Genomic DNA, 16,228 nt, shown 5'->3' with positions numbered 1-16,228 from the left:
ATTGTTACGAACCACAGTTTTCAAAGGGGCAGCTCAAATGTCCCCATAAGCACTGTTGTCAATTATTCACTGATGTGTAAGAACATGTGGATAAATAGGGTGAGTAGATCTGAGAAAATGAAGGAGACAACCCTATTAATATTTGGTTTGGCTCCAAGAAACACTATTAAACTAGAAAAAAAATCTATTAAACTAGATTTTTTTAGAAGTGGAAAGTCAATATTTACTTATTAATGAAGTCTCTAAGGAAGAACAAAGGCTTAAAAAGAAACATAAATTACTAGATCCTTCTGAGGTCACCAAACTACTGTAAACCACTTGATTTCTTGGGTATATAAGCAAAGAGCCACACTGTCAATATAGGTAACACTTTGTACCTGGCCTGGCATCAGTCCCAAATTCCCATATGATCTTCGCTTTATAAACTGAGTTAGAAAATGGATAGATCCTGAAGACACCTAAATACTCTTTCTCACTTTATACCTAGGTTCTAGGTGGTCTAGCAAGAGGGAGGATATTGGTAAATGCACAATTTCAAGGGGCTCTTCATATATACCTTAACCCATCTAAATAATAAGGAAAAGGAAATACAGAATTCACACAGAAATAAAACTCCTTCCTCTTCTTGTCTCTCACTGAGAGCTCTAGTCCTACTTTACCTACACTGACCTCCACCATCACCATTTTTTCTTCAGATTCTTTGGAACTCCATTGTAGCCTGGTTCCATTATCTGAGTGAAGTACTGGAGGAGCTGCAGTCCTGAGCTCTCCTTGTTCAGGTGTTTGGCCTACACCCCTTTATATATATTTTTTCTTGGGCTTAGCATTTGAATGCTAAGATCAGAAAATCTGAAAAAAATCTTAAGAGGCATATTTCTGGCCTTTGCAGCTGCTTTGATGCATCTCCATAGGACCACTGGTGTAAGTATTTAGGCTCCTCCCAATCTTTCCATGAATGACTCTTTAGTATTACCCCCAGAAGTCACTTAAATGAATCAGGACATTACTTTAATTAAGTTTATCCTAGACTACCTATGTTACCATGGATACGGAATTTCTATGGAGCAGTAAGTAGTCCATAAAATGATCCCTGGAAATGAAGGTCCTTGGGCAATTGCTTTAGAAAAGACTACCCTCTTGGGGTGTCACAATGCATAATAACATTTCTTTTAATTTTAGTAATCCTATCACAAAGACATCCATTTGGCCTTTTTACAATCTGTGTAGTTCCAGTTAATTTGACTACAAAATGTCTTTTCTTAAACATAAAACCAAATTAACATACCACAGTATTAGTATTCTTAGCATATGTTTTAGTAAATGGTAACTTTGTCAAAAAGTCACTTATCCCATATTCTATTTCTGAAGACAAAGGGACCACACAAGCAGCTTTTGCTATGTGCTTTAGATAAAACAATACTGTAATTCAAACTATATAGTTCCAAAGGAAATAAGCTGCTTAATCCCACGCCTTGCAGAATTTTAACTCCACAAACCCTCTCTTTCAAGTCAATTGCCAATTTGTTACAAACACATCTTAAATTCCTAATATAGATAATATATTTATTGCCTCCTCCCAAAACTTTATTTAAAAAATTTAATCATTTTGAAATATACAAAATGAATTTCACATCAATAATTTCAAGGCAATTATAAAACAGCCCCTATCCCTCATTCTACTCTGTTCTAGCCAATGGTTTTCACTTCAGGGTATGGTTTCAGGGAAGGTATTTTCTTTGCTCTTATACTCTGGTATTGATGTGACTTTTCAAGCATCTTGTGTGAAGCTTTTCTTATTCCAAGTCGAATATGGTTTTAAAATTCCTATATTTTATCTTTCATTCACTCTACCTATACCAAAGTTCTAAGACTTAAAAGGGCATGAATTTCACAAATCCTAAAAGTGGAGTCAATATTATTTGATGTCACAATTTCAATTAGTATTTCTCAAGCAAAATAATGTTTGTCATATTCCAATACATATATTACTTAGGCTTACAGTAAGCCTGTAGACCAAAGCAGATACATAGTGTTATCAGGGGGAAAATGGCCAGACAGAATAACTGAAGGAGAGCAAACAATATAAATTTAAACAACAGATTTAAGATTGGTTTCATTTTTTTCTGAGATGTCAATCACTTCCTGGCAGACATCCAGAATCTACTAAGTACAAACCAAAAGTGCAATTGGGAAAATTTTTCAAACAAGGTGTTAATACGAGACTATGATTTTCATCTCTTAATAAATGTAGGTCACCCATTTTCTTGTCTCTTGAGTCTAGGATTTGAAACATTTCAGTGTACTAGTAAAATTTCAAAATTTATGGCTGTTGCATTTGTCTCCACATCTTTCCTTCTATTTATTTTTTTAGGTCCAGTAGGTATATTTAAAAATACTTTAGTTATCTTTAAAGCATGCAAGATTCCTTCCATTGCCTACAGGACACTGTATAATTAACAACTTGTCCCGAGTTGAGTGTGGGATCTCATTCTCATTCTACCCTCTTCTATGAAGTATAATCCACATCAATAATAGATAATTCTCGAAGCAAACTCTTTGGCATTGTATCCCCAGCTATTCCACTATTCTGCTCTCTTCTTTGTATTTTTCTAATCTTCCAGCTTCCCACATCTTTCTTAACTATATATCCTCTTTTCCATGTCCAAGACTGTTGAGTCTGCCTTATGCTAGGAATTTCTTTAGGCCACCAGGATTGCTTTTTCATGGTTTTCTATTTTAACTCAGCAGAAGAATTCTTCACCAAAAATTTCTAAAGAGGAAATCCTGTTCCAGGGTTTTCCAAGAATATGTTTTTGGAGTTACTATAAGAAGCCAAATCTCTATCCCCACATGTCCCTTCATCCTCAAGTGTTGAGTTTCTGCCTTTTGGGTGATCTTTTGTACTTCCATGCTATCGTGAACATCAATATCTATGCTAATAAGATATTTCTTCATTTTCTCAAAGATTTCTCTCTCAATTTGTTACTTCAAGTTCTTTTCTTTGTTGTTAATTTTCCTTCCCCCTCCAAAAAAAATGAACTAAATGCAATTAAAAGTTTATCCTATGGAATTCCTATTATCCCTCTCCTGCTATCTATTCTATCTACCTGAAGATTCTTTCCCAGACAGCATGGGAACCTTGGTACCATCTTCAAGTACTACCACTTCCTTACCACATCCCCTTTCTAGGGTAGCTGAGTAGTTAACTTTTGCATCAGAAAGGCTGGATCCAGATCCTGCTTCTCTCTTACTACAAGTTATGTGACAATAAGGAAATTAACTTTTCTGAGTCTTATACATAAAATTATGATCACAATTATTATTTAATTAATAAGATTACTGTTCTGGTCAAATGAGATAAACTATAGCAGACATGTAGAAGAGTCTACTATGCTTCTGTTTTCTTAACGTGATTAACCAGACACCAAAAGGTAAATGCTAGAATGTCGGCTTTCTAAAACTTGATCAGAAGATTTTCAGTAACTAATATTCAAGTTGTAACTGGATGTTAATATTAATACTAATAAGACTTCTTTTTATTGATTACACCCCTGATGGCTGCTTATTGTTTTTACATAATTAGGAACCACAACCAGTGATGTCATGAAGACTGATTTCACTGGCACAGATGTAACAGTGACAAAGATTCCGCTTTTAAGTGCTACCTTAACATTACAAAGTCCCCAACACAAGAGTAAGTATAAAAATTTATGCTGAAATGTTAAACTTGTGTGGTGGATTGCATTAAACTCAGAATGTTTTCCAGCCCATGACTACCAAAGAACAGTGCCACACCTGTCTTCTCTAATCTCTACCAAATGGGACAACCATCTGGCAACTTGGTTTTGTACCGTGGAATTTTATCCCTCCATAGCCACAAATGGGTGGATGCCAAGAAAAAGTGATTCAAGGCCAACAGTAATCTATGATATTACCTGACACAAAAAATGAGCTTGACAACAAATTAGAAAATTTTATGAAGTGGGGAAAATTCTTAGAAAGAAACAAATTGTTAAAACTGACTCATGAAGATAGGTAATCTGAACAAATAAAAAAACAATTAAAGATATTGCATTGAAAGTCTTATATGGTCCCATAAAGAAAATTTCAAGGAAAATGGCTTCAATTCTGAATTCTACATATTTTCAAAAGAAATGATATCAATTCTTCCCAATCCCTTTCAGGAAGAGGAGGAAGGAATATTACACAAGTCATTATTTGAGGCCAGCATTATCCTGGCACCAAAGCTAGAAAAGAAAAAAAAGAAAAAGCAAGTAAAGAAAACTACAGACCAATACCCTTTATGATTAATCAGGCAACTATCCTTACCAAACTAACTCTGGTAACACATAAAAAGGGATAGAAAACATAAATAAGTGAAGTTTTCCAGGAATGTATGACTGCTTTAATACAAGAAAATCAAGGACAGCAATGCACTCTATTAGTAGAATCAGTAGGTGCAGAAAGAACATTTGACAAAATTTAACCCTCACTTTTATTTAGAGATTTCAATAAACTAGAAATAAAAAGTGACTTGCTCAAACTGAAAAGGAAATCTATGAAAAATGTATGTCAAACACCATACTTAATAGTTAAATATTTCATGCTTCACTCTTAAGATCTTGAACACAGCAAAGATGGCCATTCTCACCACTTCTATTCAAAATTATAACCAAAGGTTCTATGTAGTACAATAAGGTGATGATAGGTACATAAGTAGGTAGGTGAATAGATAGATCCATTACTGCAAATTGGAAAGGAAGAAACAGAAATTTTTCTTAACAAACTACATCATTATGTGGAAAAAATCCACAATAAAAAACTAGAATAGAGTTTCCTATCACAAGCTATAAAATAAACAAAAATAAATCATATTGTTGTGTTAACAATGACAATCCAAAACTAAAATTAGGGAAATAGTGACATTTATAAAACCATTAGAAAGAATAAAATATTTAGGAATATATTAACAGTGGAAGTACAAGATTTGCATACTGAACTACAAAATATTTTTGTGAGCATTAAATATCTAAATAAATGGAGAGATGCTACATATTCATGGATTGAAAGACTCAATATTTTAAGATGGCAGTTCTCCCCAAGTTGATAAATAATTGATTAATATATTAAATTCAATCCCTATCAGAATCACAGAATCATAGCAAATCATTAGAAATTGGTAAGCTGATCCAAAATAATTTATGGAAATGAAAAAGACCTAGAATAGCCAAAACAGTTTTGTCAAGGGAGAACAAAGTTGGAGGGCTTATACAAGCCAAATTCAAAACTTACTCTAAAGCTATAGTAATTAAGACAGGTGGTTTTGAAATAATATTCATAGTAACACTATTCGTAATAGTCACACTGGAAACAATCCAAATGCCCATTAACTGGTGAGATGGATAATCCATTGGATTTTCTATTTGAAATGGATTTGAAATATTCTAAAACATAGGATATCCATACAATGGACTACTATTCAGCAATTTAAAGGAACAAATTACTGATACAGGTTATAACCTATGAACCCCAAACAATTATGTTCAGTGAAAGAAGTCTGACAAAACATCACATATTGTATGATTCTGTTTATATGAAATGTCCAGAATGGACATTCTTATAGGGACAGAAACCACATAATCTGTTGTCTACAGCTGGAGGTGGAACTGGGGATTGACTGCAGAAGGTCCCACAGGATTTTTTTGTGTTGAAAATGTTCTAAAACTGGCTTGTAGTGATGGTTGCACAACTCCATAAATTTACTGAAAATTATTGACTTGTATACTTAAAATGAGTGCATTTTGTTGTGAGTTTCTTTACAAAGCTTGGTTTAAAAACAAAAGGAAAGAACATGTTAAGCTAGGCCAAACAAATTTCCTTTCTGTGCAATCTGAATGAGAAAACCTAAAGAAAAGGGTGATTAGCTGTGAAACCCAAAGCTCAAGTTTCCAGTAGAGTGAGTCTGAGTGAGTCTGAGCCATGGTGATTCCTGGGCATACCTATGGCATGAGCAAGCAGATGTTATGAGGAAGTAAAATTGCTGGGAAGAATGGAAAGATGAGGAGACCCCCTGAGCAAGATGAAGTTATTGGTGAAAGACAGAGCAGTAGGACCGAGAACTCTGAGCTCAGACAACTTTCTAGCTCCAACCACATCTATCATCAATACAAGCACTTCCCAATTCCTGGCCTCCGTGATATGAAGTAATCTGTACTTTAAATTAAAATATCCTGGCTTGAAAACCTAGTCAGTCATCTGCCGTAATGGCTTATCACATACCATCCATTATAAACATGTGTTCATAGTCCTTATAAGAAACAGCTATAGATGACTTACAGTCTCCAAAGCTCTTTTTGGGAGATCTCTAAGATAGAAGGAGATGGCAGGTGGGAACTGCAGACGTGCCAGTCCCACTCTTGTCTAGAGACACTATGGGACATCCATTTTCCTATTTTATTGTGATTCTCTTTAGCAGAACATAAAGAAGTTTACATAGAAAGAACCTAATTTCATACCATAACTGAAACTATTGATTTTATTTAATGGGAGCATCACCACAGAGAAGAATTTAAAGAGCAGGGTCTTTTCTTCTTCATATGTAAGACATTTCCTTGTGGCAGTGTTTTAGCTTCTGGTAAGTTAAAGTTAGTTTTTAGTCCAAATATATCTGAAAGGCACCTTTAGCAGACCAAAATTCTATCCATTTCATACTATGATTGTCCCAAATATAAACAAGAATAAAAGAAAATTTCCATCTTCAAAATGTATAGCAGTTGAAGGTTAAACTCAAATAATTTGTATTCTACCCTAATACCCACTCATTAAATGACTGATTAGGAATGTCATTCAGGGACCATGGTTTATTAAATTAGCACTTATACAGAAGTGTGTGGTCAGCCCCATGAGTCGGTTAAGATTCTCAGTTTTACTTTGATTTAGGCAGTAAAATGCCTACTGCGTCTCTGCTAGATGACTATTATATTTATTTAGCTTCTACATGCAGCATTGAAGTGCATGTACTTTCTTCTAAGTAATTCTTCTTAAATATACCCACAAAGCCATTTCTTGAAAACTAAGTCACCCTGGAAAGCAAGATATTGAAATAAGGACGTTTATAGGAACCCTTTGCACTTGCCATTTGATTAAGCAGTTCTATACTAGTCCTTTAGATATTTGGTTTTAAACCCATTTTGGGGGGTAGCCATTCTTCCCCACAGCTCTCTGTTTCCTCAAGGTAAATCCTACTTAGTACGGAATCCACTTGATATAATGAGTTTGCACAGATTTCTATTTGTGTCTAATGAAACCAGGAGCAAGCCCAGATTCCTGGTTAGCAGAGTAATGTTCCCTTTCCATCTCTACCCATCACACACATAAACGTTCATAATTAGAAAAGCCGAGGCAGAGAGATGGAAGGAGAACAAGGCAATCTACTGGTAGGGGAAGGTTGAACAGTGGAAGCTTCATCTCCCCCTTAAATACATGGCAATGGGCCCTTTGATAGTAACTATCAAATACAAGCAGTGTGAGTATGCCGTCTCAAGTGCAGATTTGACTTAAAGTAGAGAAGAGTGGGACACCTGGGTGGCTTAGTGGTTGAGTGCCTGCCTTCAGCTCAGGTCCTAATCCCGGGATTCTGGGATGGAATCCTGCATCAGACTCCCCATGGGGAACCTGATTCTCTCGCTGCCTATGTCTCTGCTTCTCTGTGATTCTCATGAATAAATAAAAAATTTTTAAAAATTAAACAAATAATGTAGAGAAGAGTTAGTGAGGTTTATTGCTTTACTCCCTAGAAAGGAAGGATGTAGGGGTGCTTGGGAGCTCAGTTGTTTAAGCATCTGCCTCTTGGCTCAGGTCATTATCTCTGGGTCTTGGATCAAATACTGAGCACCAGGTTGGGCTCCTTGCTCAGCAGGGAGCCTGCTTCTCCCTCTGCCCCTCCTCCTGTTCGTGTGTCTTTTTCTTTAAATATTTATTTATTTATTTGAGAGAGAGAGAGAGTGAGTGGGAGGATTAGAAGGAGAAGGAATGAGAGAATGTCAAGTAGACTACGAGATGAGTGTAGAGCCCCACTCGGGATCAATTGCAGGACCCTGAGATCATGACCTGAGCCAAAACCAAGAGCCAGCTGCCTAACAGACTGACCACTGAGGCATGCCTCATTTCCTGTTCTCTTAAATTTCTGTGTATTTCTCCTATTTAACTATTTCATTCTGCCTTAGAGAAGACATGTTCCTAGAATCTTAGAATTTTAAAGATAGAAATTGTCACTAATTTAGTGCTCTGACTTTACAGTTAAATACATGAGGGCCCATTGAATTCATTAATAAATTAGTTTATTCACTGCAAGTCTTTTGGAGGGCATCTGTGTGCCTGGCATGCCTCTTAGCTTCTGGGGATGGCCAACAATCCCTCATATTCCTTGGCTTGTTGATGCACCCCCTTTAATCTCTATCTTCACCTGGACTTTGTCTCTCCTCTTCTCTCCATGGGTTCTCTTCTTATATGGGTATCTGGAGTTATCAAAATCTTTAACTTAGTTACAATTGCAAGGACCTGTTCCAATAAGGTCATATTCACAGGTTCCTGGTGCACATGTTTTTAGGGACAGGGGCTCACCATTTAACCTGCTCCAGACCAGATCTTGAACTACCTTTGCCACACCCAGATTCTGTCATCCATGCATTTGTCCTTGTCTATGTCCAAGATTACCTCTTTGAGCACTGAGAGGTGATTCAAAGGAAATGTCAATCACAGGAGTCTCTGCTCTCCAACACAGCTAAACTATAGAGGGATCGCATGTAAAACTGTTGTACAAGTACAAAACTTCCCCTCTTCCTGAGTCCCATTTCTGCTAAGGGCTTGAAAATGTGTGGCATCGTCTCTCACTTCTTTTTTTCATTCCCATCACTGGCACATCTCGTTGGTTTCTGAGGAGGGAAGAGACAAGGAAGAGAAAAATGGAGAGGAGAAAGCAAAATAGTGCTTTTCTTGCTGACAATTTAGTGATTCAGGTATCTGTAACCAAATGTCAAAGCAGGCACGGTGCACACTGTAAGAGATTGGCCAGAAAGGGTGAACTATCGCTTTCTCTCTCTTGTGAATTCTCACTTGGCTGAGGAAAGAATGTGGAATAAGATGAGAGGTAGAAGGCAAATTGAGATGGGCAATATGCCAATGCATTACTGAGCAAGGAGTTGGTAGAAACACCTCTAAGAGTTTTGCCAAGAAAGATTTTTTGCTACCTCAGCATATACAATATTACTGACTTAAAATCTGAAGGGAAAATCTGGCTTTTGTCAAGTAGAAATGAATAATATCTATAAGTCATCAGTAGGTTATTAAGTAAGAGTTAATAACATTTATCTTTAGTAACTAGTCAAATAGGTATCCTTCTTGTATAATTTATACTAGATCAATATGGAATTTATTTTTACACAAAAAGCATAGATAATTGTGCAATAACCAAACAGACATTTTACGTATACTAGGGACTGAACATGAGAATGGCCAATGCCTAAGCCCTGCTTTTTAAGGCATAAACCCTTCATAGAATATAAATTAGGCACCTTGGGATGCCTGGGTGGCTCAGTGGTTGAGCGTCTGCCTTCGGCTCAGGATGGGATCCTGGGATTCTGGGATCGAGTCCCACATCAAGCTCCCTACAAGGACCCTGCTTCTCCCTCTGCCTATCTCTGTCTTCTCTCTGTCTCTCCTGAATAAATAAATAAAATCTTTAAAAAAAATTAGGCATCTCAATCATGCCAAGAGGAAGTTAGCTTATTGATTCTGAAGCGTGATTCTGAAACGAGATGGCTTGGTTCAAATAGTAGCACAATCATTTATTTGTACTGTGGCCTTTGGCAAGCTATTAAACTTTTCTGTGCCTCAGTTTCCTCATCTGTAAAATAGACATAAGATTACAACCTTATGGGATTCTTGTGAAGAGTAAAAGATAAAATATACAGAGCTTAAAGCAGTGTCTGGGAAGTAAACACAACAAATGTTAGCTATCATTTTATTAATAACAATCTTTTTTAAGATTTTATTTATTTATTCATGAGATGGACACAGAGAGAAAGGCAGAGATATAGGCAGAGGAAGAAGCAGGGTCCCTGTGGGGAACCTGATGCAGGACTCGATCCCGGATCACACCCTGAGCTGAAGGCAGATACTCAACCACTGAGCCACCCAGGTGTCCCTTAATAACAATTCTTATACAAGCAGGCAAAGTTAATATTTATGACATCAGTTTCACAAACAAGGAAACAGGTTCAGAAAGACTAAATGACTTGGCTAGGGTTAAATTGAAAGGATGAAATTAAAGCGCTGTTTTTCTACCACACTTGTTCTCATTACAACTATTTTACATAAAGTATCTAAAGGTAGTAGAAAACAACTTGCTTTTAATTGGGTGTATCATCTGCTTGACAAGTAAGTGTTCAATAATTATAACACAAATTGGCTGACTGGCTGGCTCCCCGAACATAAGCCTGTGATTCTAAGAAAGGTGATTCTCTCACTGTCGCCCACCAAGCCAGATTTATTCTTGACTGTGGTTTTTCTCATCCTGCCCTCCTTGTTTGCATGATTCTATTCCTTCTTCCCCTCTTCTTTCCTTCAACTGTTTCTTCTTCTTCTTTTTTTTTTTTTTTTTCAACTGTTTCTTCTGATTCTACAAATCCATCAAGGGCCTCTACAAGACTTTACCTCAATGTTTCCCACAACTTAACGAGTGTCATGAGATATGTGAATCATTGGCACTATTATTTATTTAATGCTTTCTTTAAATTGATGCACTTTTTCTTCTTAAATTTACTTGAAAAGAAAACTATCATAAATGAAAAAACTGTTTCACTAGCTGTCAGCAGGAGCAGTAAAGTCACCAATATAAACAAAATATAATTAAATTATAGCTTGATTTTGTTGCTTGCCAAAGGCTTTTAGTTTGAGACGTGTTCGTTCTTGTTTAAAAAAAAATAAATCAAGATAAGCACAATAGATATTAATGACACATTTGCATTAAATTGTAATTTTGAAGGCTCCTCATTGAAATAATCAAATAAACTGGAAGAAGGCTAAGTAGCAAATAACTTTCTCATTGAATGTTTCAATTTTATTTAATGTCACTTTCCAGTACTGCCATATGGAACCTCTCATGCAATGCTATGCATTTCATCCTTTGGAAAACAGTAATTTATCAGGTCACTCAGCTTCATTATTTCTTTTGCGAGTTGCACCATGTCACTTATTTGGGAACTTAGCCAGAACATTTCTTAAATGATATTTAAGTTGTTTGTATCATTTATCTTGGGCGGATACAAAAGGAATTCTCAGGATAACACAATCTTAGTCGCACATAAGTCATGGTTTAGCCAAACCAGAAATACAAATTGACCCTTGACCTACATGAGAGGTGTTGACTCCCATGAGCAGTAGAAAGGTGCTGACTCCCTGAGCAGTAGAAAGTCCATGTAGAACTTTTGACCTCCCCAAAAGTTAATTACTAAGAGCCTTCTGTTGACCTTACAAGCAACATAAACCATTGATTAACATGTTTTGTGTGTCATATACTATAACCTCATAATGAAGAAATCTAGAGAAAATAAAATGTTATTAAGGAAAGCATAAGAATGAGAAAATACATTTAAAATACTATACTGTATAGAAAAAATTTGTGTATAAGAGGGTCCACACATTTCAAATCTGTGTTGTTCAGGGGTCAACTGTTTTATAACAGACTTGGCCAATGCCATATATATAAGTGAATGATAAGAAAAACTTGAATTGGGTATAGTAAATTATTTTTAGGCAAATCAATAAATAATTATATATGGAATATATATATGGGAATGGCTGTATATATTCTTTCTCTTTTCCTGTTAATAATATGTTCTACACATAACCATATACAGTTATATATGCATATATAGATAGGAATGCAATATCCTTTGTAAGTTGATATTTAGCAAAGTTATTTATTGTATTGCTGTTTAAGCTTTCTGTTTTAAAAGCTAATTGAGTAGGAATTCCTAGGTGGCTCAGTGGTTCCTTCAGCTCAGGTCGTGATCCCAGGGTCCTGGGATCAGTTCTACATCAGGCTCCCTACAAGGTACCTGCTTCTCCCTCTGCCTATGTTTCTGTCTCTCTCTCTCTTCGTCTCTCATGAATGCATAAATAAGATCTTAAGAATAAATAAATATTTCTTCTCTCTTCCCTTATATTCCCTTTCACTATTATTTATATTCCCCAAATGAATGAGAACATATAATGTTTGTCCTTCACCGACTGACTTACTTCACTCAGCATAATACCCTCCAGTTCCATCCACGTTGAAGCAAATGGTGGGTATTTGTCATTTCTAATAGCTGAGTAATATTGCATTGTATACATAAACCACATCTTCTTTATCCATTCATCTTTCGTTGGACACCGAGGCTCCTTCCACAGTTTGGCTATCGTGGCCATTGCTGCTATAAAAGACTGCTAATTCTGGGAAACGAACTAGGGGTGGTAGAAGGGGAGGAGGGCGGGGGATGGGAGTGAATGGGTGACGGGCACTGGGGGTTATTCTGTATGTTAGTAAATTGAACACCAATAAAAAATAAATTAAAAAAAAAGAATAAATAAATACTAATTGAGTAAAGTTTAGCTTTAGATTAATGTGGATGAAACTTTAGAAATTTAGAAGTTCGTTTGCATTTCATAAGACTTCCAGAATCAAACACAATGCACAGATTTTAAGTTGCCAACCACCCTAAGGTTTTGGTCTTTACTAAATATCTAAGTTTGAGAATAGCTTAACAGAATGCACTACACTCATTTGCTGTCTGATTTTATTCACTTTATTATAGATCAGAGCTTATACTTTCCTCAAAACATGTGCTTTATGAAAGTTATAAGTAAAACTCAGGAATAATCTCAAATATCTTCACATTTCATTAATTCACACTTAAGCCATGTTCCATAGCATTCATCTTTATTAAGCTTTTATATCGACGAACTGAGTTAAAATTTGAAATGCCAAATGAAAACATTTTATTGTCTTCAAAATAATATTTCTGATTTCAGACCAAAAAAATATATACATATATATATGCACACCAGTTTTGATTAAATATTTAAGATTTGAGCAGAATTTTGTCCTCAGAATAACAATATATGCATTAACATATAAAAGTCTGGATTTCTGAGTACACTCAATATAAGGGTTTTGAATTGGTATATATTATTATTTTTTTAAGATTCAGCTAAACCTTAAGGCATAGTTATTTTTCTTTAAATAACATGTCCCTCTAAAATTATTATGCATTTCTAAAGGTTGATAAAAAAAAAACCTCAAAGAATAGTCAGAAGGTTTTGTCTGATACAAGTTTAAAATTTTTTCACTCTTAATGAAGTCTATCAGCAAGAAAGGTTATGACCTGATATTAATAGCAAGAGGAACAAAGGGTTTTGATTTTCTTTGTATCCTAATTCTCTAGCAGCTGATAAATATTTTAAGTGCATCTTCCATATCCAGCATTATTCATGTTCAAAAGTATTTTAACTAGTTATCAAAATAGAAATTAATTACATAGGCTTTCCTTGCAGAGTAGTTTATTGGATTGAAAAGCTGTCTTTTTTAGGAGAAGAGGATGGACATTAGAATGGACAGACTTGATTTATAGTCATTGTCTCCATCTTGAGAAAGTAGTTTCACTTTTCTCAGCTAATATTTGTAGATCTGTGGAGAGGGAATGGAATGATGTCTTCCATGCAGACATCAGCAAATAATATATAGAACTGATCAAAAGAGTTTCCTTTAAAAATAGTAGCTATCATTATCCAACTAGCAGTTTTAAATAAAATCTTTCTTTTTCCTTGAAAATTGAATTCAGGAAAGTAGAATTTGTCTTATTTATTATTATTCTTATTTTCTATCCTCATTCATTCCATGTTTTTACTAGAGACCTGGTGGTAGGTACTGGAATTGTGGCTTTGAATAAAACAAGTAATCTCTGTCCTCACAGAACTACATTCCACTGACAACAAACACACTAAAAATAATAATAATAAATAAATAAATGTTGCTATAGTAATAAAAGTACTGTTGAGCAAATGAAGCCAAGTGGTAGACTGGTTTGAAGAGAAAGAAGGAAACCACTGTAGGTGAGGTTGTTGAAGAGACATCTGAGCAGAGTCATGAAAGATAGAAGGAAACCAGAGTATAGGCTGGGAGGACCAAGGCATAGGGAAGAGCAAGCAGAGAAGCCCAAAGCAGGAATGACCCCATGATGTTATTTACCAGAGTGAAATGATTAGAAACAAAATGGGGAGCAAGGCAAGGGGCCATAGCCTATAAAGACTTACCAGCCACAGTGAAAGGAATAGGGAACCATTAGATCAGTGAAGTTTAAATTTAAATAGATTTTTCTACGTGGTATTGAAGGGAGAGAGATGAATACTAGATGAACAGCAGCCAATTAAGTAGTGAGTATACTTGGAATATATTTTGAACCTAGAGCCCATAGGGGTGAAAAAACGGAGAATCAAGAAAGGCCACTACTTTTTGGTTTGTGCAGCCGGGGGACAATTGTACCATGCCCTGAACCAAGAAAGCACAAGAAGAGGCAGGTATCAGTCAGGAGTTCTGTTTTAAGCATCTTTAACTTAGAGATGCTGATAGACAGTCAAGTGAACACACAAAGAAGGCAAATGGATTTTTTTTTTTTTGAGAGAGAGAGAGAGACAGAGAGAGAAAATGAGCATGCACAGGGGCAGAGGGGCAGAGAGAGAGGGAATCTTAAGCGGACTCCACATCCAGCACAGAGCCCAACCTGGGGCTCCATCTCACTACCCTGAGATCACGACCTGAGCCGAAATCAAGAGCCAGAGGCTTAACCTGAACTGAACCACCCAGTTTCACTGGAAAATGGATATTTTAAACTATCATTAGTGGGCTTCTCTTTGTTTTAAAATCATTTTCTATATTTTTCACACGATAGATTTTACTCATGGTGCATATACTCAGTTGTTGAAGTGATCTTTGATTATAATTTTCTCAAGTAATTTTACTGTAGAAAGCTCATCTGAATCATATTTACTTTAAAGGAATTCCCTAGGTTTGAGAGGTATCTGTCTGAACTTTCCTGAAACTTTCTTAGGTCAGGAGAGGTGTCATACCTTAGTGGCACTATGACACATGGCAGTGCCACTCAACAAGCCCCTTCCAAAGGAACTGTAGTTGTCTGCATCATCCTGGTTTATTAAGGATGTGAAGTTGGACCAGATGCTCTAAAACAGGATTCAGCAAACTATGGCCCACAGGCCCAATCCAGCCTCCCACCTATTTTTCTAACTAGAACTTCTTTGGAATACAGCCATACCTACTCTTTAGGTATTATGTGTGCTATATTCACACTGCAATAGCAAAGTTGAATAGTTGCTCCAAGAGACTTATGACCCACCAAGCCTAAAACTTTATTGTTTGGCCCTTTAAGAAAAAATAGGCTGAGTTTGCTCTTAAGTTTTTCTAATCATGCTCTTAAGTTTTTCTAATCATGAAGCCTGTGTGATTTTATGATTTGAAGAAAACTGAATTAGAAATGAAGTAGGATCTATATCCATTTACTACCCATAACAATTGTCATAGTAGATCTGATATCCAATATCTACCTTTAGTGATTTTCTTTTCCTTTCTTTCCTCTAAAGCTGAGAATCAGAGTTTGATCAAGTCAAAAGAAACACCAGGTAAGTTATTTTTTTTCTCTCTGAGAATATTCATGAATAAAATCCCCAAACTGAGATAAAGGAGATCAGTCAGTGTGAGGGCAGGGAGAAATAGTACAAAGGAAAATAAAAATATGACATGGCAACTAAAATATTTAGGAGAATCTGAATTAAAAAAAAAAAAAAAAGCAGACCATAACAGTGGATGTGCCGGAATGCTCTGTGGCAAGATTGAGTGGAACCAGCCCTGGTAAATGCATGAAGCCTGTGGACATGTCTTCTGCCCCAAACCTGCTGTTCCTGGTCTGTTTTGGGGACTGATCTGTCCTCTCACAGAAGTATAGTATGTCTGTGACTCTCTTCTCTGTGCTTCCCCTCATAGCCTGATCCTGGCAGCCTGAAAGTCGATGTTATAAGCTACAGTTAATAGCCTAAAATATTATCACGCCAAAAAGTACTCATGTTTTGTTATCCTAGGTTTTAAACTGAATAAATTGAGGGTAATGTCACAATA

At 36.0% G+C, this 16,228-nt stretch overlaps 1 protein-coding gene across 2 annotated transcripts in view; it reads left to right on the top strand.

Moving 5' to 3' along the window:
• Positions 1-16,228, top strand: part of EMCN (endomucin) — a 120,094-nt gene that overhangs the window by 46,708 nt on the left and 57,158 nt on the right. For both annotated transcript variants that reach the window (XM_077882129.1, XM_077882128.1), the window contains exons 4-5: positions 3,584-3,694; positions 15,697-15,735. In XM_077882129.1, the coding sequence (XP_077738255.1) occupies positions 3,584-3,694; positions 15,697-15,735 (150 nt within the window). The remainder of the gene's footprint in view (positions 1-3,583; positions 3,695-15,696; positions 15,736-16,228) is intronic.

The sequence above is a fragment of the Canis aureus genome, chromosome 33 (assembly GCF_053574225.1).
Source record: "Canis aureus isolate CA01 chromosome 33, VMU_Caureus_v.1.0, whole genome shotgun sequence".
Lineage (NCBI taxonomy): Eukaryota > Metazoa > Chordata > Mammalia > Carnivora > Canidae > Canis > Canis aureus.
Note: the sequence above shows the minus strand (reverse complement) of the source record. Positions and strands in the feature narration are given on the sequence as shown.